Below are 27930 nucleotides of genomic sequence, written 5' to 3'. Positions count from 1 at the left end.
AGTTGATCAACAACAGCCGTCGTGTGTGCACGTGTCGCAAGCGTTCTCTTTCCCAGTGAAGGTTGGTATTTCGTTTTTGTCTTCGTTGTTGAAAGTTTAGCTTGTCGTTAGTCATCTTTCGAGTGGCAAAGTAAACTTTCCACAAACCAACGCACCAGCTTGCGTTGGGCGGTAGAGTGTCGGTTACGGCGCGGTTTGCATCGCAAGAAAGAGTATTCAAAACCCCAAAAGTCAGTGTGAACCTAAAAACGGTAATACGGAGCCCTGGTTGTGCAATAGTGTCCAGTATTTGAAGGGTTTTCTGAAGTGTTATCCGTTTCCGTGCTTGTATTCATGGTTCCCAGGTGAAGGGAATTTTGCGAGAGTGAAGTTACCTTCAAACCAGCTTCCAGTGGAGGGCAAAGTTTGGTTCTGGTAGTGTTTGTGAAGTGTGCGCTAAATTCTAACCGTCCGGATTGAAGTCATGTGCTGTGATTCTACGAGCGATTCGCTGTGTGATGCTGGAATTATTGATGGTCCTTTGTTAGTGTCCTTCGGTTGATTGGATTAGGTGTTTTGTTTTTACTCGATCTCAAATTAAACTACTTACAATGCTCTGAACGCTGTACACCAACACGACTTGAAGCTTGTTTATACGTGGTGAAGATAGTAAATATTAAATAATGCGAATTGCAGTTTTATCAATCGATGTTAATTTAAATAGGGATTTGGAAACCATCACATTTCCAAACCATCCAACCAAATCGTATGTTTAAAGTCAAAGGAATAATGATAGCAAACGCCAATAAGACCCGAGAACCTAAGATCCTCAAAAACCCTCGTCCATCGAGAGCTTGTTTTCAGATTGCCTAAAATACCTGCTAAAGCGGGATGAATTTATTTCGAACAACTCTTTCTTTTTCGGACATACATAGGCAGGGTTTTGGCGTTCCTGTAGCGACGCTCAGGTCACGACTGGAAGCTGCAACGAAGAAGATGTGCCGTGTTTCGAGGAATTTTCTTTCGATTTCGTGTGCACCACAAAACCACTTTAGAGCTGACGCACTCATCAAACTATGATAGAAAAATGCACATTCGTCGCCCCGGCGAGAGTAAAAGGAATCGATTGCATAATTGTCGTGGTGACGATGACGCCGAAATAAAACATAAAAAAGCGACCGACGCCCCGACGACGAGTGCGCGGTTTGACTCGCAAAAGCGTTGGGTTGGGAAACGGGGAAAGGTAGCCGAAGAGGGGAGGGAAAAGCCACAGAAAAGCTGGAAAACAGAGTCAAACAGTGAACCGACGCTCACCTGCGGCATATTCGGATGATCAACCGCGGGGCGCACTTTGACGCTGTAAGAGGGCTTTACGTGATGTCGACGCCGGGATGATGGAGATCGCCGTTTTCTTTGACTCCAAAGCCTCCATCAATCCATCGCTGTGTATGTGTGTCCGCGAGCTCGCGCCCCGCGGATGCATGTTGGTGTGTGTGTTTGGCGTGGGCTCGTTTGCGCGTGGTTTGTCATGGTTCAAAACTTGTTTTCACAACAAGCCGCAAGCTGCCAATGGCCGCCACTCCGCCGCCGCTCAACCAGTCCGGTCATTAGGCACATTTATCTTCTCCGTGGTGTGTGCGAATGTTGGCCACCGTGTTACTGTGCGCTTGGCAGCCCTGTGTTCGCGTCGAGATAGGGGGGGAACGCCATGCAGCAGTGCACATTCTATGCACGCCAACGACTGCAACTGCGCGTTCCCTTTCTATGCCGGCAGTGAAGTCACTCGTTTGCTCGATTTAAAACCCCACGGTTTCGTCGAGCTTCCCGAACGCGCGCCGCTTGATCAACAATCGACGAATGAAAAGGCAGAAGAAAAATCGTTTCGGAATGGCGGAAGGTTATGCTGCTCCGGTTCGGGTGAACGGAATGGAATCTTTTTTATTTTTTTTTCATACTCCATCATGACCTCCAATGGGTCAGTGAATGAAATCGAAGCGAAAAATGAAAAAGAAATATCTCCATTGGCAGTTTCATCGGGTTGAGGCGGAAAATATTGTACAAATTAAAAGTGAACCCCGTTGTGGATGAGTTATGCTTTCAGAAAGGGGGGAGGACACATAAAGGCAATCCAAATGTCCTTGAAAATACGATTAAACGCGGGCATTGTGACAAGTCATAGCCGTTGCATTTTGAACTCTTCGAACGAAGTCGATGGCAATCCATTTCGTGGCACTAAATCTCGTTGCTAAGAAACGCTGAGAACAATGTTGGATCAACGTGATGCGAAACTTACTGCTTGTGCGTCGCCTCTTTTTCTAGCAAAACACCTCTTCAAGCTCTTCTTTTGGTCGAAACACATACCAAGCAGGTTGTTTGAACAGAATGTTGAGACGTTTCGGTTCACCCGTAAGGTGTTTCTTGCTCAAGGGAAGGGATGGTTTGTTGTTTGTTTGGATTCGTGTACATTTTCTAACTGCTCGTACCATGAGCAGAGCCTATGTGTTGCCGGCATTGACCCCAATTAGAACTGACGAGATGCTGCTTTACTCACCGTAATGGTGGAGGAAGATTTAAGAGAAGCTAGTTTATTGGATTTAGGGGCTAGGTCTGATGGAGAACGAGAATGGAATATCAAAATATAAACATATCTTGCATGATGTATGACAATTTACCTAATTAATCGAATAAATAATTTCGTCTTTCAAGAAATCAGTAGAGGGCAATCGACAAAAATGATTGAAATTCATAATTAGGCATGCAACTCTATATTTTTATCAGCAAAATCTTTTCTGGTTTATAATTGGTTGGAAGCACGCTTCGTTAAATAAAGGAAAAATTGTGAAATCATTCCTTGCTTCTCATATTCCATTTATCGATACGAGAACTTCCTAAAAACGTTTAGATAAATTAAAGCAAAACAAACAGCTTACAACATACCACTCGTTATCCTTTCTTTTTCTTTTGGCCTCTCTGTGAATTCGATTGGTTGTTGAAAATGTTAACTATTTCGGGGGTTTAGGCACCTTTGGTTTAAATTATTTATTGCTAAAAAACAAAGCTCAAAAGTATTGCATTATTGTATCTTAAATCATCAACTTTCAACATTTAAAGAATCTAATTATTGGTCTGAGAGTTACAAACAATTTTACTCAACATCATTGTTCCCCATCTGTTTACATAGCATGGGAGATCTTGTGCAACGAGGCTATGATTTCACTCCAGCATTGACCTTACTCTGAATGTTAAATTATAGGTTCACACGCTCATAATTTGCCTGTCTGCCTGGCAAGTGATTTAAATAACACAGAATGTTTAAAAATAGCGCAGGTGAGGGCAGTGGGTTTGATTGTGTTGAAATCAACAACGCCAGCTAAAAGAAGAAGAAACAAAACCGTAGTTCTACGCGATGAGAAGGCGTTTGAATCGAGCAAACAATCCGATCAGTGAAGGTGATATAGTAGACATCAAAGCAATCATGCGCGAAGTGGCAACAACTTTGCGTTAGAATGAGGTGAGATCGTTGGGGATAAAACGTCGTAAAAACCTTCAAAAAAGAAGCTGTTTCGGCTGAGTAATGCCCTCTTGCTGCCCAATTCGGCGCCGGTTTGGATCGTAAATTTAAAATCGTATGGTATGTTTACACGCGCTAATGAAGCCTCCCTGTGACAACTGTCACCAACTGCATTTCTCTGTTCGACACTCGCCCGTTTCCCATGATGTGCTAAGACTCATGGCGTCTTTGTTGGCATGGAAACATTTGAAACGACCCGTAAACTATCCGAGGGTTTTCGGGCGTAGGTGGACACGTGGTGGGGGACGCGGGTCGTTTCGATCATGTTTAAAAAGTCGTTCGCTGACGTCGGGCTGGTGAAACGGTGGAACTTTTCGAAAGGAAGTCGCGTTCGACTATCGTTATGGCTTTATTTGAAATCCCGAAGTGCTAGAAACACTACGCCACTAGTTTTAGGTATCGGAGCGTGGGCGTGCCTGTTGTGGTTCGTTGTGAGTTTGTCACGTGGGAGGAAAATATGTGGGTGTTTATAGGTTTTTGTTTATGAATATCGCTGCTTAGATTTGTCGGTTGCCTCTAATTTTGATTATGAGTGCTTAGTGGCACGTAAATTTGATATTTTCTATTTTTTTTTTCGCTGAGAGAAAGAATTGTTGTGACTCCGTTGGTGCTTCATTTGAATTCTCCACTCGTGATCAGTGCCATTGTGGTCGATCCGTCAAATCATTCATGCAAATTATGCGATCTAAAGAGGTACAAGAGTTACGCAATTACGAGTTAAGGGAAGAGACAATTCCAAGGAACTGTTTGGGTATGTTAAAAAGTCATAATTTATACATAATTTACATGTGCCTTAAAGGTACTCTATTGAAAATATCTCTAAGGTCAATCCATCTGTAAAACATAATATTGTTTTACTCATTAAAAAAGGTTTTATAGAAAGTTTTCATTTGGTTTGGATTCTATTAAAAATAGTCAACATATTAAGAAAGGAAGTGTATAAAGTACTATTTGTATTCATTATTTACTAAAATCTCCAAGTGTGAAAAAGCCTACAGTCGACATACGATAAAAGCGTACGAAATAAGGCATAAACTTAACGATCGTATAACTTTATTTTAATTAGTGGATTGATTCTCACTCTGATCACAATTATTCAAACTATCATTGAAAATTGTACTATTTTCAAAAGATCACCCAGAAGAACCTTCTGAGTTAGCAAAATGTAATTTCTTTTACAGTTTGGATTTGCTGTTGTTAAACAAGCTTTATTGTGATCTATTTTAAACAACCACACCCGAGCGGAATGTTACTTTTTTGGTCTTTTTTCGAAAAGAAAGTCTTAGTCAATTTTAATGTTATTTTTCGAATGTATCATATAAGCATATGGTATTTTAACGAAAGTTCAATGAAACTAAATATATCAATGTGTCTATTTATTTTTCTGTACCTTTTTATCATGCGACTCTTTGTGCTAACTTCTTGCCTCACACGTATCCGTTTGCCTTTTGAGGGTGACGATTTACTCCTTCTTTCGTGGCCAATGCCGATTAGCATAAATCATTCGATTAATGCGTTCCATTTCCATTCCGACATCCTAATACGGTGCATTCGACGGTGGAAAGAAGAAAGAAAATCAAGTGAAGAACGAGGGGTTCTTTCGCCAGATGTTTGCTGACTCTTGCGGACTCTTCCGGAAACCGGAGTGCTTTGACAGCGGGACAGATTGAAGGAAACACCAAGGCGTATCCGTGCGAAGATGAACGGCGTGAAAAAATCAGCCTATCGTAAATTTACACAAATATACTCACGCATTGTAGATGGGGGAAGACAAAAACGAAAGCGCGCGTTTTTCGGGAATAAATTTTATCCACCGAGCAGTAATCATCGATCCGGAACCGGAACCTGGTGTGCCGGCGGGCCGTTAACGCGGGCTCGCCAGTGCCACATATTTTGGGGTGTACCTTACGATGGGTGTCAAATGAAGTTTAATTTTCCCGAAGGGATCGTATGAGCTGCTTCCGGAAGGGTCACTGACTTCGGGTGGAGCTTATTAAAAGCGTGGTTAATTGTTTATAGACAAAAAATGTGGTGAAAAAAGAAACATATAGGAAACATAATTAATTAAGTTGTCACGTGAACGCACCTCAAAAGGAAAATTTTAATTTGTTCTCTCTCTTTTTTTTCGAGCCATCATTTCTTTGTTCTATAAACACAAAGGTAAGGCGAAGGTCCAGAATAGCGCAGCGTCATGCAATGTTGTCCAGCAGGTGTGTTAGGAACATGAAAACGTAAAAAAGGTCCCATAAAAAAGACATAAGTTCAAGTCGCTTTTCCGGTTCGTGAGAGGACGGCAAGGGTTTGGCGTGGGATTGGAAATGCAAGTACTCAATGAGACAATAACAATTGACATAATAACACTATGAAATGTAAGTTGAAGTTTAACACAAGGAACCTGGAATGGGCATTTATAAAATTTTTCAATTTATTTTCCATTCCATATTGGTTCATAAAGCAAGTTTTCCCTCATTTGTTACACTTTAATTGTTGTTTTGGTTTTAAGATTCACTTCCTTCAGAGATTAATCACGTTCTTCGTCCAATTTGTACGCAAATTGGCGTATTGTTCGGTGCGATTTATTTCCATTTCAGGAAGCAATTTCCGCAGCAGGAGGTGAGAGTAGAAACTTCATCGAAAATCACCCCACGCAGCAATTAAAGTTCCATAGAATCGCATTACGAGTTTAGAATAGATCCACAGCCACAGGAACTGATCGTTAAAGTCGGGGTTGGTATTGTTTGGACATGTACAATGAACTTTACTGTTCCGCCCCGCAGCGTACATTGACACGTGACTCCAATCAATCACAAGAAACACGCGAAGGGCCCATAAAAAAGGCACATTCGGTTGACACTTCCCCTCGTCGCCAGCTTCCTGTCGCTGGCGTAGAACTTCCGGGCCGAACCGGACGGGAAACGCAAAGAAAAACAAGTGTTTGCCAGGTGTTCCAGGTGCTTGGTTGGGGTCACTGCTGGCGGGTCGGTACTGTCAGGGTGACAGTGGTAATCACTTTGCTGCATCGGTTCGGACTGCGCTTTCCGACTCTGCAGCAATAACCGTTGACATCGGAAAGTCGATAAATTGCACCCACAGGTCAACCACCTCCGCCAGGACGCCACGAGTGATGGAAGCCACCGATAAGCGCAAACGACGGATGCCAAGGACCCATAATTCATTATCGGGGAGCTGAATGGATGATGGAAATTTCCTGTAACTTTATACAAAAAGAATGGACGAGCATGAATCGGGTATTTTAAATCTCGAATGCATCCATACCGTCATCGAAAGCGCCTCCAGGTTCGGGGGCCCATAAACTAGGTGGACAACTTTGTGATCACGTTCCAGATTTCTTTCAACACCCGATGCTAATAAGATGCTAATGAGCTTGTTCGGTGGGTTTTTCGGGGCGTGGATAGACAAAAACTGGTTCGCACACTGTCCCGGTGGAGCCGGACAACGGTCGACATTGGAATTTCTACGTACGTTTTGCGGCCCGCGACGAATCCGGACGGGGCCACCTAATTTCCTGCATCGGTGAGGCTTGAGGCAAAGCCCCTAGAAATCATTAAATACCGGTCGTTCCCGTATCCCGCGTGCGTTAGTTATGCGGTTTGATAGAACATTATTTACGGATTCATCTTGGATTTATGATCGGATCGGTTCTTGGAAGTCTATCGAATAAAAACGGCGTTCAGTAAATAAAATAAAGAACGAAACGAAATAGACAGAAAAAAGACAGAAAGACGTTCTTCCCAGGTCAGTGTTACCTACAGGAGGGATTTAGTGAGTTTCGATCCATATATTGGAATGTTTCAATAGGTAGAGGGAAAGACAGACAAAGACATTTCGTAAGCCTAGGGGATATTTTCAATCGGTTGAGAGAACTTTGCAATCATATAGGGGAATGTTTCAGACAGCTAGGGGAATCGTGCAAAGCGGTTAGGGTAGCGATCTGCTAACTTCACAAAACTCATCGTTTTTATGCCAAGGAATAATATAACTTTGGAGAAATATTTAAAATACAACAATATTATCCGATTTTTCAGCTATTTTTCGACTTGTTACGAACGGTTCTGTCAAACAATTGATCCGCTGAGGTAAACGCAAAGTGATGAATGCGAAGTTCTCTTAACTGGTTGAAAATATCCCCTCTGCTTTTAAAATGTTCTCCATTCAATTATATGGATCGAAACCCTGTAAATGCATAATGGTTTAGTAATAGGAAAAGAGTGTTTCTTCCCTAGTTCATGACAGATAATTTGATATATCAAATATCCTGGTTATATCATTCTGTGCGAAGTAGATCCCAATCCAGTGCACAGAGCACAGAGTAGAAGAAAAATAAAATCAGTATAAACCAACAAGTCATAGAGTATAACAGAATGGAATACAAATTCATTTGAACTTAGCAAAGGATTGGAAAGAAACACCATTCCAATTTACATGACGAAGCAATGAGCTTAAATGGCATCTGAAGATTGATGCGATTATAAAACTAAATAACATATTAGGAAGGAAAAAACACCCAAATCGTTTATGCTTGCCACGCCTCGCTCAACAGTTGGTCGTCGCATGCTAGTTTGCATGGAAAATACATCTTGACCGTATGAAAGTCTTTAAACACTACTCGTGAATGTACACCTTTTTTTATTGCGTTTGAATCTAATTCTCACACATTCCCACCGGTGTGTGAGCTGCTTCCCGAATCAACCGCTGTCGTCGATGGTTTGCAAATAGAGAAATGGTCCGCTGACTGTTTAATAGCAGCGGCCTTCGCAAACGTCTCTTTTTGGCGCTTGATTCGTCATTTTCACCTAACATTTGTTATGCTAAGGAACGTACGTTCCAAATAAACACACACACACAAACGCAGGCAAAGTCGTTTTGCGCCCAAGAGCAATTCAAATGCGCCCCGAAGGGTTTTACATAACGTTGTGACATGATCGGACGCTTCACTTTTCAACCGTTTTTGCCAGCAATTTGAACGTCGTTAAACTTACTTGCTGATGGTTGTAGTGGTTTATTTCGTAAGTGTTTTTTTGTCACGTCCGTCAATTGTATTTAAATATATTTAAAAAGTATCGTTTGAATGGAACATTTCTTCTTCAAATCGTTTCCGCTTGCTAGTTATTTATTTCAAAATTTTAAGAAACAATCAGTGATGAAATTTACATCCTGATTTGAATGTTTGAGTTGAGTAGCGTACTTATGCTTTGAAAGAGAACATTTCAGTGGCAAGAATTCAAACTAACGTGGGCTCTAGAATCCACTAATCGGGATCATATGACTCAAGTCACGAGTTTATCCTTCGGTGGGGCGATTAAACTACATTCCGAACTGATGACAACAGCCCTTAAGGTAGCTGAATTGAGTCACGATTGATCACGAGCCTTTGCATTACAAACACGTGCGTAATCAGAAGTTCTCAAGACGTGGAAGCTAATAAACAGCTTCTCTGTTTTATTTGTCACCGTGAGTGAATGTAGGGTTTTTATTTAAATATAATTTTCATAAAGTGAACGTCAAGTGAAGTGAACATAAAACGAAATTTATGTTTCTTAAATTTTTGATAATTAAAAAGCATAGATGTCTAACATAAACGACAACTTTAGACGACATTCAGAGGTCGAGACGATGTAAATATCGTTTCTACCGTTCTAATCGTTTTCGGTTATGAGCTATTTAGCATACCTTGGTAGCATGGTTGTCCGGATCGTGATCCTAAAAATGCCGACGGCACCTTGGTGTGAAGTGAAAGGTGGCGGCAAGCCGCGATGATTACGGTGGATTAAATTTATCTCATCCGCATTTGACGGTAGCGTCGTAATAACCGATCGCGCGGAAGAGCGCTATCGATTAATTTGGGTTTTTGTTTGACGGGAGTTTTCAGCATTTTTAGCTCCGCTGAACGGTCGATGGCGATCAATATTGATTCCAGTTCGTGAGCTAATTAGCATACAAGTGCGGAGCTTGCGGTGGGTTTCGTTTTGTTAATATTATGCGAATTGATTGTTTGTCTTATAACGTGTTTCCTTATCTAATATTTTTAAATAGCTGTCATTCGTAGCTTCTTCTGTTTGTTTTAATTACTATTTTTTTATCAGTCTTTACTAAAATTATTCTGTATGATATGCTGTTATTGTTGATAAAATATGTTCACAGTGTCAAAAATTATCGATAATTTAATTGATTCTGTTTTAAATCTACTATTACCTGGTTAGCAAGAAGTTTGTTTTTACACTGAATATAATTCCAATTGAAATCCCTTAATATTCAATTATGAAAAGTGTTTTATATAGTCTAAATTGTATCTTTTCTTGTCTTAAAGGATTATATTATGTTGTGTATTGTAAACATGAGGGAGTCATCTTAACCTGGGACAATTTTACAGCAAAAAAGGCTTTTATTAGAAAGTTTGTCTGAGGATTAGTGTTGTGAAAATCTGCTCTTTTTGAAGAGCGGAGTGGACATATTTCGCTCACCAAGAGGAGCGGAGCGAGCTGGCTAGCTCCGAAAAGTGTTGCACGACATTATTGCTCCTTTCCGCTCCTTTCCGCTCCTTTCGCTCCTTTCGCTCCTTTTTACTCCTTTCGCTCCTTTTCGCTCCTTTCGCTCCTTCCGCTCCTTTGCGCTCTGTTATGACCTGGTTGTAGAGCGCTGGCGGAATGTGTGAAAACCGATAACAGTTAAAACGGGTACCAGTGGGGTCGATACCGTGTCTACACCATGAACATGTTGTAAAAACGTCATTCGAACTAGGTGAGCAATGTCAAAATCTATGAAAAGCAATAACTGTATAACGATTAACCACGATGGCAGCAGTGCTACCGTACTTCATGACAATACAAAAGAATTAAACAAAGCATTCAAGTGCATAGCATTGAACCGACACCGGTGAGATTAGTCGTCAGTATGTCGAAAAAAACGTAAGTTTCGTCCCCCCAAACGCGAAAAGTAATGAAAAATAACGATACAGCACTGACGGCCATACAAAAGAATAGAACAATACAGTCGATTACGGTGTGCAAACCCGGCACCGGACAGCACGGACAAAGCAAATTGTCGAAATGAGGATGAGGGTATGAGGGAGCGCAATGAAACGAGCGCATTGAGCGAAAGGCATGAAAGGAGCAAAAGTAGCGAAAGGAGCGAAAAGGAGCGAAAAGGAGCGAAAGGAGCGAAAGGAGCGCAAAGGAGCGAAAGGAGCGAAAGGAGCGCAAAGGAGCGAGAATGTCGTGCAACATTTTTTGGAGCTAGCTTCGCTCACAAATGAGGAGCGATTTTTTCGCTCCTTTCGAGGAGCGGAGCGTGGTTGCCAGCTCTTTCGCTCCTTTCTCAACACTACTGAGGATGTAGCAATTACAAATATTTTTTTCTCAGTTTGTTAGGCACTAATAAGCTTCATCGTAGGTGATCAGTATCGTGCATGCATTGTGGCTTTGTTTGCTTCATTTTGTATAAAGCCGTTTTTGGTTTCCGGCTTGAAATAAATATCCTCTATCGATGTGTTGTCGTTTCAACCGCACAAAAAACCAGCGATCCGTCAATCAGTCGCTCGCGGCAAACCTTTTCATAAACTTATTGCCACCTAAAGCCGTCCACCAAGCCTCTGGTCAAGGGGCCGAAGTTGGTGCATCAGTTGGTGCGATCGCCTCCAACAAGGAAACTGGCCTGGCGTGTCGTAATCGGGGTTTTGGAGCTGCAAGTTGAAAAAAAGGCCTCCGTGATTCCACGCGACATAATCGAGCCCTCACGACCGTTCCATTAGAGGCGGTCCTCCGGGACAGGCCGGTCGCGTCGTGAGTACGCGCCGGAAAGTCTTCAAGTCTTCGTCCCGTCCGTACCTATTGTGTAATGGAGTCGGGTTTGCGTTGAACTGGTCCGGTGATCGCTTATCGGGTCGGAGTGGGACTGGAGCTTCAAGGGTTTGGTGAGAGATCGTAGGTAAGTCCAGCAATGGGTCTTCAGTTTTGCCCGAGTGGACGCCGGACTTGCCGGACACAACGCATACAGACATACAGACGGGCAGACTGAAGCAAAAAAGCGAAAGTATGATCGGCAGCGGTCAGCACCCAAGGAAACCGGAACCGCGCGCTCTGGTCAGGGCCGGAGAACGGTGGTTTGCGGTGTCGGTGACGATCCCCGGGAAGGTTAGGCGAACGTCGTGAGTGCGCGAGCGATTTCGGCATTGACCCTCGACCGCAAGAGCTACAGGCCGTCGCCACCGATGAGTCGCGCATTTCCGTTCACTTTTCGGTTTAGCTGACGTTGCACGATCGCTTGGGGAAGCCACATCCTGCGTTCTGACGTACAGTGGTCGGAACCAGGAAGGAAACCATTAGACTATCGACCATCTTTACGGTTTGCCTAAAGCTGTCCCCATCTTGTGCACTGCAATGGAATGTTACCGGCCTCAAAAATATGCGTCCATATCATTGGGTTGGTGGTAAAGTTGTGACGGAATTTTAAATAATTGCACCTTTCATGTCACAGTATACTCAAGGAAACTTTTAATGAAATATAATAGAACTGCGAAAAATTACTTTTAACGCAATTGCAAACGAATTACATGCAAGCCAACTGTTGCAGGCTAATGTAATTATTACCCACGCCGGGGTGTTATGGTAAATAGATTTTACTTATAAGTGCTGGTTTGAGGATCAGAGAGCGTTTGCCAGTTAACGACAAGTGAAGTTTGCAATCATTTAAATCGGCTTTTGAATGAGTTTCAAACAATTAAGTATTAAACTAAAATTAAAATGTATATGCAACCTGTTCTTTTATACTCAAGACAGTCGACTCTTTTAATGAATTTAACTTACTGATATTTTGTCTTATACTTTTTAGTCAAGTTGATTTCTATTGTTTGGTTGGTTTTTTGAACATTTTAAAGATTGGATAATTGGTGTCTGCTTAATTCATGTGGTCCGGTTTTGCTTATATGATTTAATGTTATTTTCTTTTGAAATTTAATATTTGATTGCCAAGCATCCGGAGAGTAAATTGTTTGTTTGAAAATATTCGTTTTTTAAATATTTAAATTGTATAAAGACAAAACGTTGGTGTAGTCCACCAGGTCACCACTAGAGTATATTTCATTAAATTGTGCAAGTTTGCGCAAGATTGTCGTCGTTTGTGTTGTTGGTGAATAATCTAAGCTTCTCTCATTCCGAAAACATTCCTAAGTAAACAACAGAATCGTTTTCCTGATTTTTTGTAAAATGGTTAACAGCAGGTAACAACGAAGCGACGCAGTAAAATGTAAGCAACTTTCTTACAACCCCAAAGATAAAATGTTACCAGCTCACTGCCACCGTTGACCTTGGTCACGCGTGCGATTGCACATTACGTCCGCCGTGCGTGGAGTTTCCCAACGCCACATCCAATCATCCGCCGACACCGCCGACTCCACGCTCAACAGCCACCGTGGCCTTTACCGGTGTGTGGCCTCGAACATCGACTCGCGGATACTATCCAGCAGCTACTAGGAGCAGTTAATAGTTAAGCTGTGCGGTCACTGTTTTTTTACATTAAAGTCAATTAAACAATTGACATCAGGTCGCTCTTCGGTGCTGCTAGGACTGAGGCGGAAATCTAAGTCACGAGTGTTGCTGCGACTGTGACCTAATGTCGCTGTATTTATACAACCCGCTTATGCGTGCTCTTCTGAAGGTGAAACCTGCGTAGCGAGTCGGGTGGTTAGTGAGCTGATTTACTTAAGCTCGTGCCCAGAGAGAATGAGTCACCCTCGCCCGGGATGGGGTTTGTAGGTGTCGTCCACGTGCGCATTATCGAAGAGTCGTCACACGTGTTTTTGGGGCATAAACAAGCATGTTGATGATTTGAAAAATGTAAACGCACTGACTATGTAAAGCTAACCATTTCCCTATTTAAACAATCGCGTAAAATAAATCCTCTAGAAACATAGTTCATGGCGTGCACGAACATGATAAATGAAGATTTATGATATATTCGCGATCTACAGGAAATGAAAAAGAATGAATACATAGTAAACAAGTTAAAAGTATGATGAATTAATCTTCAACATAGCAGAATAACTAGCTTGTGAGAATGTTCAAAATAAATTACCGTTTAACAGGAAAAGCCTCGAATACCGTTCCAAGCTAACATTGCCATGCTTTTCGTACTCAATTTGACTAGTAAACAACTTGTTATGCCCAGCGAATCGAACGACGCAGAAGCTGCGACGAACGACGAACTACGACTCGCTCATATTCGAAGGACATGGCAAGAATAAGTACACAATGACTCGGAATTAATGACCCAGAGTTTCCAGCAAAGAATTTGTAACCGGGAGCTGGCTAATAGTGATTCTAATAAAATGAGTCTAATTGTCTTCGCTCTATTCCTCGTAGAGCTATGAAGAAATTGTAAAGAGGAGTTTAGATGGTTGTAGAATATGTTGTGAGAGTAAACATCTAGATGTTATGCAATTCAAATTAATTTTAATACAACCATAATGCCTCACGATGTCAAAACATCAAAAGTTTAACTTTAAATGGTTTAGATATAGATTTTTTAATTGCGGTATGTTTTAAATGTCATCCATTTAACTGATACAGTTTTCATGAGAAACCAAAAACGACAAAAATGTACATGCCTTACATTTTAAATTTAATTTAATTCGTATACTTAGCAAGGTACCGATAGTTATGGCAATGCGAACATTGCCGTATTATTTAATAACTTAAAAGACCTAAAACCTAAACATTAATTAATTAACGTGTTTTCGCATATACAATAATATCACCTTTATATAACGCTACCTAAATCTTGCGTTTTGTTACAATTCGATCGTGTGTAAACTCTACTTTGTCTTTTTATAAGCTTTGTCTACGCTTATGTGGATGTTCTGTTCTCTCATTTTTCGTCGAGGATAGTTTTATCTTATGCTGTTTCCTTTCTAATTCTTTTGTGACAGTAATAACACAAAATTTCCTGTTCTTATTCTTTCGACAGCATTCTTCATCAATCGATCTCAGGCCCTCGTTAGACGAACCGCCAAACCATGGGATCCGGGGGCAGAATGGACTGCTGCGGGCAGTGCGTTAAGTACAGTATGTTCGTGGCGAATTTTGTGATCTTCGTAAGTACCGAACACAAAGACGATGTTCCTCGGAAGGATGCCACTAAACTGCGCTCGTTTGAACTTTCAGATTGGCGGTGCGATCGTGTTCGGTTTGGGTGTCTGGACGCTGGTGGACAAACACTTCATCAACGAGCTGCTCGGGACGAACCTGTTCTCCGGTGCGGTGTACGTATTGATCGCCACCTCCGCCCTGGTCTGCCTGCTGTCCTTCTTCGGCTGCATGGGCGCCGCAAAGGAGTACAAATGCATGCTGTTGACGGTAGGTAGTTTTGTGAATCCCCTGGGAGGGATCTTCCGCTTGGAACCGCTTTGCTTCCGGTCGTAGCGCTTCCGTTAGCTCCGTGATCGTACGCTTCCTTTTCCGATTGGAGTGCTTCATTGTCGTATGTCGTCCTTTTCGTTTCGTTTCGCTTCCGTTCCGTTTGCAGTACTTTATCCTGGTGTTCCTCATCTTCGTGACGATGCTGATCGGTGGCATCCTCGGGTACGTCTTCCGGGAGAAGGTGTCGCTCACGATGGCCGACGAGATGCGCTCGTCGATGAGCCTGTATGGCAGCAGGCGCAGCATCACCACGGCCTGGGACGAGACGCAGGAGCGGTTGAAGTGCTGCGGCGTGAAGAGCTACAGAGACTGGAAGAGCGACATTCCCTTGTCGTGCTGCCAGCGCACGCTCGACGGGCACAAGCCGTGCATCGAGAATCCGAGCCCGCAAAACATCTACATTAACGGCTGCCTGGAGATCACGTCAAACTACATCCGGGACAATGCGGCGATCGTTGGCGGTGCCGGCATCAGTGTGGCCCTGCTGCTCATCTTCGGCATGATATTCTCCTGCTCGCTGTTCCGGATGATCGAATAGCAGAACGTCCGCAGCTGACGTCTGTTTTTCTTTTCTTTCGGCGGCAAAACATCCATAACTTTGTGTACCAGCCTTAAACATCCTATTGAGTTTTCCTCGTCCCTTTTTTCCTTAGTAGTGTTTGCTTTGCTTCTTAGCAAACCCGGAGTCCATCGCTCGCCGTGTTTTTATGTATAGAAAAGAAACAAGAACCACAAGCATTCCGTCCAATGCAATGCAATCCACTGCAGCAACAAATGTTGCGTACTGTTAAGCCAACTCGAATGCAATCCAAAATGCAAAACACACACCATGCACACACCGTATACCGGCATTGGTTAAAAGTGTTTTTACCATTTATGTTTTGCGCATGTTTTACTCTTCATTTCGGCGTAGACGTCGCGTTTTTGTCGTGCAGGCATTTAAGACACGCCATCGAAACAAGGCGTAAGCATTTCTTTTTTATCGATACCTTCGTTTTGATCATTTTAACCAGCAATTCGAAAAATGTATTTGATCGTGAGCAATATGAGTTTTGAAAGTATACTTTTAAATAACAACTCGATTGATTGAAGGATTGAAATCGTATGTGACAGTGAATAGAATCGAACGAGTAAGTAACGCTAAGGAACAGTTGTGTAAGGTGGATTATGTGCTTAAGTCTAATAAAAGAAAAGAAGATTTAATCGATATAAGAGCACTTTTTGGTTCGCTTAATTATATTTTGTTTAGAAGTTGGCGCGGAGAAAGGTAAAGCTCAACGAAAAAGAAGACTTCTCTCTCATGGTTAATAACCGATTTTGGGAACGATTTGTCGTAGTACTTCCTGCTATCGTTTCTGGTGCTCGTGGTGCTCGGTGTCGGCATGGTGCTCGGTTACGCGTTCCGGGAGCGTATTTTGCTCGGACTGCAGGACCAGATGTACCAGAGTCTGGACGTGTACGGGCGCCGCCGGATGACGACCGTCTCGTGGGACATGACGCAGGAGGATCTGCAATGTTGTGGCGTCGAGGACTATCGTGATTGGAACGACCGAATCCCGGACTCGTGCTGCATGGATGACTACGGGGCTCGGAAGCGACCGTGCCAGCAGCTGCAGACCTCGCTGACAATCTACCGGATCGGATGCTACGAAGCGACGGTGAAGGCGCTGAGAAACAATAGTTTGCTGCTAGCGGGCGCGGTCTGTCTGCTGCTGGTGGCGATTATCCCGGCGACCATCATGGCTTACTATATGTTAACTACCATCTAAACTGATTACTGACCGTGCATTAATAAATTTCTCGCTCAAAAGCTATCCGATTGTTCATTATTTTTCGAAGATTTTCTGTTATAATAATTTGTTATCTGTTACACGGGAGAGGCCCAGGATAATTAGGACGGTAGCCACGTTTGGAATGTTTAACACGTCCATTTTGATGCTGATTCGTCACATCTGCAAAAGATATCCAACATTTGATAAAAGATGAATATCAAATGTATGATCTAAAGTATATTGAACATTCATCAAATTATCACCTTGTGTTACACCCTGATCTCATTGTCGGCAATGTGATACGCAATCTTTTCTTTCCTTGGGCCATATAGTAATATTCCTTAAAAAAAATAGAGTAAAATTGTGTTTTTTCTATCGGTTGGAATGAAAGAAAGAAACCTCATGTTCGCATTACGTCGACATTTTATTCCACATATCGTTTTATGCTTGTTTTTTGGTCTCATAATATGAAGTTGTTTTTGTTTTGTATAAATCGATTGCATACATATTCTTGTAGAGTTTACACGTTTAGTATAAGGTATTAAGAGTTATATAATAGCACACCCTTACAAATTGGCATAGATAATGAAGAACATCTGTTTTTGTTTTTGTTTTGCGAGACTGTACAGAGGATGACTACAAATATCTGCTAATAGTGTAGAACATTGAAAGATAACAAAGGGTAAGGCGTTGTTTTGGGATACAAAATTTAAATCAACGATATCGTCTACATCAATAAAATGGTCCGTACTTGAACTTAATCCACAGGTTAGACGTTAGTTCAAATTTATGTTTCTTCTCTTGGCATTATCATGGCCCTCAAAAAAAATCAGGAAGTTTCCTTATAACATACTTTCAAAAGTAACCAAAAAGAGTTGACACAGAGAGCGACAGTTAAACGCAAAAAGGTGCATCATTACCTATCATGGTTGGGATCGCTATCAGTTTTTGTTTTAACATATTCGTATAAATTCCTAGCCTAGGTATGGTTGTAAATAGATAAACCATGGTTCGATTTTTGTGTTGCGTTAAGATCACACTTGCACTTTCCGACGGGAAATGAAACAGGAAAAGGCCTGGCACAACAGACATCACACATGTTAATGCTCACAGATGGTACTCGGATTTGCAATCGCTATCGCCATCGGTGAGGAACCGAGTTTTTGCAGGGTAAAATATAGCGGGAAGCAGAAATAGTTAATAACCAATGCTTAAGAATGGGATTTTATGGACTTTTATTGTTCCGACAATATTAATTTATGTTTATCGGAATATTAAAGCAAACGATGAAATAATGTTTGTACACTTATTCCTTTCAAAGAGATCGTAGTCTTTAATCGCTGACGTGAACCCGAGTCCAGATCGGAAGTCATATTACAAATTCTTTACACATGGTGCACTCACATTGATCGACAACACAACAGAGATTGCAAAGATACAGACCACAACGATTGTAAGATCGCATTCAACAGAAACTTGTCAAGGTTTTCAAAGGAAAGACAATTATCGCTTCGTTTGTGGTGCGCTGTGCGTTTGTGATCCCAATATTTTCGAGCTAGGCGTTTTGGAAGATAGTGTTAGGCTTCAGCTTTGCTGGACATGAGCGGTTAAAAGAAGCTGTTCACAAAACCGCCGTCCAATGCGAAAGGGACGCGTTGAAAAACCGTTGGAAAAAGTTGAGAAAGATTAGTTACCTCGGTGAAGAGTCAATTTCCGGTGCCAACTGTCGAAGAATGTTCGACCGCTCGCGCAGCGAACCGCCGCTCCTCCCGGGGGGCCCGACCCTGGTTAGGATTGTGGAAGCAGCAGAACGCTCATGATGCTGACGCTGCACAGCACCACGATGACGACCCCGAGCGTCATGTAGACGGACGTGATGAGCCAAAAGGTGAAAAGGTACAGTGATTTGTTGCAGTACTTTCCCAGCGCCGGGTCGTAGTTGGGCTCGTAGATCTGGTACACCCAGAACGAGCCGATAATGAACCAACCGAGCATAAAGCAGTTGATGAGCGTTTGCGTTGGCGTTTGCCGCAACCGTTCGAGTTCCTGCTCTTCCCGGCTGCGAACGCGTGTCGAAAGATGGAGTAGCTGCTTCAGCACGCCAAACGCACCGCCGACCAGCAGATAGACCGGTATATACTCGCCCTGAGGGCAGTCGTACAGGTAAAGTGTCCCTAGCACTATCATGCACACCGGAATAACGATCGTTATACCAAGGATGATGGTACAACCAACTGAAAGTGGAGCGTAAGAGCTAAATTAGTTTCCGTTGGTATGGTGAACGGTTGCTTCGCTACTTACGTGTGCCCAGCACAAGGATAACTACGTTCGTAACAAAATCGAACACTCCTTTAGAGGATTTGTGCGCTTCGCGTACGCGCCCGAACAGCGAATCGTAGGACGGTGGTGGGGTCTCGATATCCACGGCTTCCTCGTAGGTTGGAGGTTCGCCGCGTCGTGAGCTGCTAGGTTCAACGCGTGCCACCGCCGGCGTATACCGTGGAGAGTGTCTGCTGCCTCCGGGCCGCGATGAAGAGGGTTGCTGTGGCACTACTTCCGACAGTGGCGGCGCCGAAGGTGCCGAGACTGTGGTTACGCTTCCTACCCCGCTATCTATATCACGGCTGGGTTGCTGAAACATGTCGGAATAAAAGAAACGTACCATCCCGTCAGTTGATGAGCTTGAATGAGTCGTTCGAGCATATGGAAGCTGTGCTGTGGGGCGTTTCTAGCGTGAGAATTAAGAAGATAAATCGCGTTCCTTTGTCCCGCGGATGCCTTCTTCCTTCGGCCAGCAAGCGTGTGTGTTTCTTCTCTTCTCAACATTCGGGCAGCGCATCGAATCGCAGCGCTGCCATGACATTCGACTGACTTTGGGTGTTTCGGTATCCACGGCACGCCGATACGACGAGGGAATAACGTGCAATGACGCGGCACCGTGGCACCATTGTCGTCGTCGTCGTTGCCGTCGTCATCGTACCTGTTGAACGTAAATATCGTGGTAGTTCGATACTGCTGTATCCGCCTCGTACAGGCCACCGCTGTTCGTGGACATTGTTGTTGTTGCTGCGTCACAGACGCACTACACTAACTGCACTACGGTTAACGCGTTTGGTGCTAACTAATGATAAGCAAATTGGCAGACTGCGCGTACGCGATGCACAGCAGCCTATCGTGATCGAGGGCGTATTCAGGTGTATGGCTTTTTCGCGAATTATAAATGCACTGCCAACTTTGTGGTCCGGGTTCTCTTTTGTGTTTGTTCAAAAACCCGAAATGATGTCACATTTTGACAAGCACGCACAACAGCACACAGCTTGCCACAACAGGGTAGAAATGTCAAACTGGCAAATACTCGAACCAAAACATTGCGAGTAGCGTGAAATTACACAACAACGGTGCAGTGAAACCGGGTGGAAAGTGGATAGAGTATTTTTATGAAATGTTTTCTATCAAAATGTTACCCATTCGAACCGTGCCCACTGGCGCCGCCAGCCAATGCTTTACGTTGATTCGTTCCTTAACGCTCGGAAGCGCACGTGCATCAAAGAAAGCAGAACAGCTGGAGAGTGAAACATCGGCTGCTGAAGAAGATGTGCCGGTAACGTTTGTGGACGACGATGCAGAAACGATGGAAGCACGGGAGGCTCGTCTTGGGGCCATCCGGAACAAATCACGTTTGTTACCTCAACATAGACACATGCTCCACGATACCCTTCCGTACGAACAGTCACAATCGTGGATTCACGAAACGGTGAAATACAAGAGAATGATGCTCGGCCGGTACGGCCTTGAGGGAAGCCGTGTTGATCCCAGTAAGTGTATTTGGTCAATGTTCAATCAGTTTTTGACTCATAATAATTTATAAACCTCTTTTTACTCCTTTCCTAATAGGAATATGCTTCCCAACCAAAAAGGAAGCTTACGAAAAGGCCGAATACGAGCGTGTTGCATTTCCCTTTTCGCTCAAGCAAATGATGGACTCCAATGCTGCCGCACGTAAAGCGAAAAAAGCCGCAGTGGAAGCACGTGAGGTGGAGATAGCACGGAAGCTGGAAAAATTAGACCAATGGACGGCGGATCTTAACGCACGCATGGCAAAGAAGGAAGCGGAAGCCCGCGCAGCCAAAGAACGCAAGGATCGGCTGGTGGAAGAGGTCCGGCGGCACTTCGGTTTCAAGGTGGACCCACGGGACGAACGTTTCCAGGAGATGCTGGCGCAGAAGGAGCGTGAAGATCGCAAGAAGGTGAAGGAGGCGAAACGGAAGGAAAAGGAGGAGAAAATGATGGAAAAGTTACAGAAGAAGACGGCTGAACTGGAGGCGGACGTTGAGGTGCCGAACGAACAGAGGAAATAAATGAACTCGAACGGTCATTCGTTAGTGAATAGCAAACGCGCGTTTCTTTAATTTGGGTTCCAATTGACTAAAAATAAATTAAAGCGGTAGCCACATCTGCTGATCTTGGGTTAACGTTGTCCAGCATCGGGGTTGGTCGAGGAAATCAGTACCAATATGACCACTGGAACGAGGTACATCCACTGAAAAAGTAACCAAAGGTGAGAATCTGTCCAACAAGACATTATCCACAATAGAGCGCTAGACCCTTACATATTTCGCAAAGAAGCTACGGTTATCCTTGGTATCTCCACGTTCTCTTGCTTCCCGTTCTCGTTCCATCTTCTGAATGAAACTGGCCGTGTCCGGGATCGGTGCATTTTCCGTGTGTTTCACGTAGACATCGGTATTGAATTCGTCCAGCACGTCAACATCGCTGTTGGACAGGTCTCTACAATGGTCCATATTACCATTGTTCACGGACTGCGTAACGGCAGTCACCGTTCCCGAGTGGTCCAGAGATACCCACAATACGTCGGTCAGTTGAGCTTTTGCCAACGCACACTGCAGCGAAAAGTAAAACGGTCAGTACCTTAATGTGGTCATTTGCAGATCATCGGCTATACATACCGCTTTCGAAGACGTAAGGAACTTAGTTACACCATTTGAATCGGAAACGTGTGCCTCCAGACGGTAAAGCCGATTCTCCTGAGCTAAACGTTTTAGTTTGTTTCGATCTTGCAGTGTGAGCGGTTCTTGCGCCACCGACACTAATCCAGTGTTGCGATTAGTGACGGTAACGTTGCCTCGAAGGGTGAATTTGTTCGGTTCGTCGTAATCCAGCGCGTGATATAGTGCAATGTTCAGCCAGCCATCATACTCGAGGGAGTTCTGTGTGACGATTGCAAAAGATAACCATTGGTTTCGTGGTTCTTATCGCTTTTCGCTGCAACCCACATGCGTTTTGAATGATCGTACTTACCGCCTTGACGTAGTAGAATATATTTACTGAAAACACAGCAACAACTAACGTTAGTTTCATTAACAAATTCATGATTGCACTTTAGTTGCGGCAAAAGCAAAACAGATGAAAATTGCCTGTTCTCCCCAATGGCCAAGGAGTGTAAAACAGGTGCCGTGGCAGGTACTATTTTGACATTAATGGTTTGACAGCTACAGTGGGGCTCTTTGAAGCATGCCCTTGTTGGCTAAAGAAATTCAAAGATTATCGTAAATTACAAATATTTTTTCAACCCACAAATAATCCCCTTTGCTGTTTTTACAAAAAAATCTAATTTAACAACCCGGTAAAAGAGTAAATGAGGCCCCGGCCGCCATGTTTTCGATCGTGGCTACACCTCTTGTGGACGTTTAAACTGAATGTATGCAATTGGTGATACATTAGTTCGTTAAATTCAACCTACGAGTATTTGAATCGTAGTGTGTACCGTTAATTTCGGCTACGCAATCAACCTAGGGGGTGCGGTATGAGGGGGGCCCACGGGCCCCCCTTATTTCTCAAAACTATAACAAACTCTCTTTTTCGGTAGACCTAGCGCAGTCCGCTCGCTTCGCTCGCTGCGGGCGCGCCGCCGTTTCCAAATCATTTCTTCGGCTAAACTCATTGTTTCATGCTGTCCATCATGTGTGGTATAGTTTACTTACTAGTAACTTAACATGTAAAAGTATGTTAACCCGCATTCAACCTCCACTGCGTGATTAGTTTAAACCGTTATGGTCTTTTAAGCGAACCGTTAGCGTTCAAAAATCGAAACGAATGCATGTGTCGCGCTTTGCATAGCTTCAGGCGCTTAATGTGAACCAGTAGGAAGAGGAGAATCTAGCCCGGGGCCTCATTTACTCTTTTACCAACAACCCTTGTAGTCATTTTACTCTGTATATCATTTAAAAACAAGGTAAAAGAGTAAATGAGGCCCCGGGCTAGATTCTCCTCTTCCTGCTGGTTCACATTAAGCGCCTGAAGCTATGCAAAGCGCGACGCATGCATACTTTTCAAATATTTGATCGCTAACGGTTCGCTTAAAAGAACATAACGGTTTAAACTAATCACGCAGTGGAGGTTGAATGCGGGTTAATATACTTTTACATGTTAAGTTACTGTAAGTTACTAGTAACTAAACTATACCACACATGATGGACAGCATGAAACAATGAGTTTAGTCGAAGAAATGAGTTGGAAACGGCGGCGCGCCCGCAGCGAGCGCAGCGAGCGGACTGCGCTAGGTCTACCGAAAAAGAGAGTTTGTTATAGTTTTGAGAAATAAGGGGGGCCCGTGGGCCCCCCTCATACCGCACCCCTAGGTTGATTGCGTAGCCGAAATTAAAGGTACACACTACGATTCAAATACTCGTAGGTTGAATTTAACGAATTAATGTATCACCAATTGCATACATTCAGTTTAAACGTCCACAAGAGGTGTACCCACGATCGAAAACATGGCGGCCGGGGCCTCATTTACTCTTTTACCAAAAACAAAATAAATTTTTGAACCCAATAGTGACAGTTTGATAGTGTTCTGAACCGTTTGCAAAAATACTTATCCTCCCCAATAGGCATCGTAATGTGGTGTTCCTTTCCTTCGGATGTTTAAAGTGTTTTTGTCTGGTGAACTCAATGCAGTATCTTCTGTGCAAGTGAAATGGTTTCCTTGGCAACCCCAAGTTTATTTTCCAGTTTGCATTGATGCTTATTTGTAAATGAAAACTAGGCTATATTCGAGAATCTGTGCAGTCTTCAAGCTAGTGGCGTCCGTGAGATACTACATCCAGTACTACGGGAAAGTCTTCTCCGTGCTCTGCAAAATATACGACAAATTCTCCATTATTGAAGGAAATGATCGGTTTCAGCGTGTCCAACTAAAGTACTCAAAGAGAATTTCATGTATGTATTTTTGTTTTAATAATAGGTTTCGGATTATACTAACACCGGTAGTAGGGTAAAACAGTAAAGTTATATTATCTTTGGTTTAACACATAATTTAATCAGTCCCACCCGGTTAGTTTTGTTGTATAAGCAGTTTAAGAGATGCATTTGGTAAGTAACCGATAGCAGTTTTCCCGGTTTAGCCCTTGAGCGGATAGCTCTTGTTAGCAGATGTTACGTTTGGAGGAGAAAATTTACCATAGACCAATTGGGTGCCGTTACCTGTCCATATCCCTATCGCTAATGACGTAGATGTTCGAGCTAATCGCAGCATCGGTAGTCTTTATGGAATCGGTGGTCGTTTTGAAACCGGAGCCGCTCATATCCGTGGGGATTTCGCTGGTTATAGTGGAAGTGGTGTTCTTTTTCCTGCAGCACAATTGAATAATATTTTTGTTCGAAAGATAAAGCAAGGTGCCAATTACAAAGATAACTCCAACTACTACTATCGGGATAATTACAAAGAGCTGGGTGTCCTTCGACAACGGGTGTGGTGGCGGTGGCATTTCGTGTGATTCATCATTCATCTGCCTAGACTCGTCCGTACGCCACCAGTTCCAGATGCCTCCAAAGTTGCTCGGATCCGCTGCCGAATCGTGCGGCTTGTTGCGTGGTTTCGCCGCTCGTATCCGGTAGTACTCGACGTGCTGTTGAATTTCTCGCAGCCTGGTCGGACACTCGTCCGATATGTCGTGCATTTCGCACGGATCGTTGATGATGTCGAACAGGCACGGTTTCACCAGCGGGTTGCACACTTTGCCCGAAACCTCGTTGCCACAGTTGATTTGCGCGTGCTGGCGCAGGTACGAGATCACTTTCGCGTCCAGGTTGGCCGCCCGAGCGATGGGAGTGGACATTACGCTGGCCAAATATTCCTCATCCGTTGGCAGTTTATCAAGCTCGTCCGTCTCACCGTACCATAGGTCGTTGGCCCCGCCTAGGGTGCTGCCATTCACGTACTTCAGACCGTCCTCCATGTAGCTGGTGTAGGCAAATATCTCGTCCAGGTTGTTCATCAGTCTCTGCCGCGGATTACCCGTTCCGTAGGCAAGTGCTTCCCACTGATCGATACCGTCGATGTCGGTGACCGACGGGCGGCGAACCCGGACGCCGGCGGCGGAGGCCAACGTTGGCAACCAGTCGGAAATGTGGAACCATTGGTTTGAAACACGTTGGGTGTCTTTGAGCAGAGGGCTCCAAATGAATGCGGCAGTTCTTACGGCCCCTTCCCAAGGAGAATTTTTTTGCTAGAAGGAAATCGAACGAACGCATGAATAAATTATTGCCCATCAAAGAGATTAGCAATCCAGTCGTCGACTTCAACTCACCCCGCGTAGTGGATAGTTCGACCCGGTGTTACTATGCAGTCCCCTCGTGGCACCTCCGTTGTCGCTCATGAAGACAATGATCGAGTTGTCCAGCATACCGTTCTCTTTTAGACTGCGATACACCGCACCGACGCTATCGTCCACCTTCGACATCATGGCGGCGTACGTCCGACGAGCTTTGTCCCGGATGTACGAGAAGCGATCGATCGTTTCCTGGGGAGCCTGTAACGGGTCATCATCGTTGGCAGCGTGCGGGGCGAGATGGTGCATGACCAGCAGCATCGGAGCACCGTCGGGACCGTGCGACGCAATGATATCCTGCGCAGCCGTGGTAAAGTAGTCGGTTGCGTACGTCCCATTGGCTTGGAAGTCGACGTCACGGTTGTGCCGCATGTCGTAGCCTTCAAATGTGCCCTACAAAGCAATGCGGAAGGAAAGGTAAGTACATTTACGGCTAGTATTTTATGGATTCTTCTGTTTAAGTAATGATAACAAGAGCGGCGTGAGGTGAATGTCATTTAGGGCAACAGAAATAAAACCATATTCTTGTCTACAGAAACGATCTGTAGAAGAGAGGTAATGAACAGCAATTTAACTAATTCATGATAATGCTAAAAATGTACCAAGTTCATATCCTACTTGCTACTTGGGGATAACATATGGCAAGATCTTCAAGTTGAAATTCTCAAAATTTTAATGGTCGAAAAGATGCACTTATGCGTTTGCCAAAAAGATGGAAATGCCGTATAACCATGTGTAGATTCCAGAGATTATATATATATAAGTTAAAGACAAAAAACCCCTATTGTGCTTAATCATTAGCTTCAAAATATGCCTTGCATCTGTGAACAGGTTTTCTTCAGCCGATCTCTCCACTAAACAAGAATGATCGTTCAAACATTCTAGCCAGTGTTTCTCAATGTTTTTTTTTGGCGCTATAAACAATCATAATACAGATTTTTGGACCAATAAAAACTAGCTCTCTCTTCACAAAAACAAGATTTGTGATCCGGTACCAGAAGGATGTGATTCGTGAATGGGCAGTTTAAAACGATAAAACAAAAACGATCGTGAATTGAGCGCACGTAAACTCGATCACCTTGGTGTGTTACAATGACAGAGTCAGTTTACTTTATAAAATGAATAAAGTTCTTTTTGTGTTCTGTCAATAACAGAGCCCGTTTGTGCTAGTTTGTCCGGAAATTTGAATGTACTATCTTGCATTTTTTTTTTATTTCGTACCATATTCTTAAAAACAATCCCATCAAGAAGTATACATTGTGAAAACAGCTTTTATCAAAATAATATTTTCACAATTTGTACAAGCAAAATAAAAATAATTTGTTCAACTACACAAGTTCCGCGAAATGTGCTGATCGTACTTACACTGTTCATCTTGTTCACGTAGTTCCAGTAGTCGATATACGGTCCGAGGTAGCCGCGGTGCGTATCGAAACCCCTGTTTGTCGGTATGTGCTGCTCGGTGAAGAAACCTAGATGCCACTTGCCGACCATGTGCGTCCGATAGCCGGCCTCGCGGAAGTACTCGGGCATGATGCGCTGGTCCAGCCCGAGTCCCCACGGTTCATCGCTGTCGATCACGTAGTGCTGCATGCCGACGTTCATCGGGTGCTTGCCCGTCATCAGGGCCGCCCGTGACGGCGTGCACAGGGGTGCCGAGTAGTGCCGATTCAGGATGATGCCGTCGTACGCCAGGGCGTCGATATTCGGTGTCCCAAACTGGTTCGAGCCGTGAAATCCCACGTCGTACCAGCCCATATCGTCCGTTGTGATAATGACGATGTGGGGTCGTCTTCGGTACGCGGTGCCGGTGGCGAATGTCACTGTCAGGGTAACAAACACGGTCGCCACCAGAAGGGTAGTGCCAAGAGCGGTCATCCTAGGGCGCTTCTGCCGATCGCGGAGCAAACGTCCAATTGATATTTTCCCACCACCGTTTGATCGTCGTGCGCAATCTTTAAAATCTGTGCCGAGATAGGAAAAAGAAAATGAAAGTATGTCGGAGTGAGTTATTTGTTGTTCCCTACAAGCTCTATGATCTCCTGTAAAACACTGATTAGATTTGAGACTACACTTGGTGATGGTCTTCTCTGCGGCTGCTGGACTTAGATAAAACAAAACGATCCCTGCCGAAACACTGTCACACCAGGGCAAAACAACAATGCGCGCGCATACACAGTCACTCGGTTGGGAAGGACAAACGTCCATGTAAAATAAAACCATCCCGTGCCACAACACGATCGCTTGCAGATACCGATAAACGGTGATAAACAAACAAAATAAAGCAATTATACTTTATCAGATCGGAGACCGTGTCGTTCCCTTGGCAGGCGGGACCGAAGAGGACAGAGGGGCGGTGCCCGCTGATATGCGTTACCCTCGCAGAGTTGGTTCCATCTCCGTTGCTGCCCGACTACCCGGTACGGTTTGTTCGTTCGGAACTGGCTGCATTTGGTGCGAAGCGGTTTCTATTACTCGATGAGACGATGGGTATGATTTTATTCCTAACGGCAAGCAGATGATGGTATCCTGCCTGGGAGTAGCTT

The 27930-nt window shown here is 43.9% G+C and overlaps 6 protein-coding genes across 6 annotated transcripts in view; 3 read left to right on the top strand and 3 right to left on the bottom strand.

The window, feature by feature from the left end:
- Nucleotides 1–21166, top strand: part of LOC131260574 (large ribosomal subunit protein mL64) — a 37480-nt gene extending 16314 nt beyond the window's left edge. Inside the window, exons 2-3 of the mRNA XM_058262335.1 lie at nt 20176–20569; nt 20649–21166. Of these exons, the coding sequence (XP_058118318.1) occupies nt 20197–20569; nt 20649–21112 (837 nt within the window). The 5' untranslated portion in view covers nt 20176–20196 and the 3' untranslated portion in view covers nt 21113–21166. The remainder of the gene's footprint in view (nt 1–20175; nt 20570–20648) is intronic.
- Nucleotides 10–16199, top strand: LOC131260575 (tetraspanin-11-like). The gene is made up of 4 exons (XM_058262336.1): nt 10–61; nt 14531–14657; nt 14728–14919; nt 15089–16199. The coding sequence occupies exons 2-4, from the start codon at nt 14580–14582 to the stop codon at nt 15518–15520; spliced, it is 702 nt and encodes a 233-aa protein (XP_058118319.1). The 5' UTR covers nt 10–61; nt 14531–14579; the 3' UTR covers nt 15521–16199.
- LOC131266219 (tetraspanin-9-like) lies at nt 16365–16751 on the top strand. The gene has a single exon (XM_058268629.1). It carries the CDS (start codon nt 16365–16367, stop codon nt 16749–16751), a length of 387 nt encoding a protein of 128 aa, XP_058124612.1.
- LOC131260572 (uncharacterized) lies at nt 17176–20022 on the bottom strand. The gene is made up of 3 exons (XM_058262334.1): nt 19735–20022; nt 19056–19386; nt 17176–18988 (listed from the first exon to the last, which is right to left on the bottom strand). The coding sequence occupies exons 1-3, from the start codon at nt 19807–19809 to the stop codon at nt 18543–18545; spliced, it is 852 nt and encodes a 283-aa protein (XP_058118317.1). The 5' UTR covers nt 19810–20022; the 3' UTR covers nt 17176–18542.
- On the bottom strand, nt 21130–22201 carry LOC131260576 (ER membrane protein complex subunit 10). Its single transcript, XM_058262337.1, has 4 exons — nt 22074–22201; nt 21722–21982; nt 21365–21655; nt 21130–21294 (listed from the first exon to the last, which is right to left on the bottom strand). Exons 1-4 carry the CDS (start codon nt 22143–22145, stop codon nt 21223–21225), a joined length of 696 nt encoding a protein of 231 aa, XP_058118320.1. The 5' UTR covers nt 22146–22201; the 3' UTR covers nt 21130–21222.
- Nucleotides 22202–23765: 1564 nt separating this feature from the next.
- On the bottom strand, nt 23766–27262 carry LOC131266210 (arylsulfatase B-like). Its single transcript, XM_058268616.1, has 4 exons — nt 26750–27262; nt 25364–25777; nt 24258–25282; nt 23766–23907 (listed from the first exon to the last, which is right to left on the bottom strand). The coding sequence occupies exons 1-4, from the start codon at nt 27260–27262 to the stop codon at nt 23847–23849; spliced, it is 2013 nt and encodes a 670-aa protein (XP_058124599.1). The 3' UTR covers nt 23766–23846.
- Nucleotides 27263–27930: the final 668 nt, after the last annotated feature.

Source organism: Anopheles coustani, chromosome 3, assembly GCF_943734705.1.
Source record: "Anopheles coustani chromosome 3, idAnoCousDA_361_x.2, whole genome shotgun sequence".
NCBI classification, from domain to species: Eukaryota; Metazoa; Arthropoda; class Insecta; order Diptera; family Culicidae; genus Anopheles; species Anopheles coustani.
This window is presented reverse-complemented; position numbering and strand designations above follow the sequence as displayed.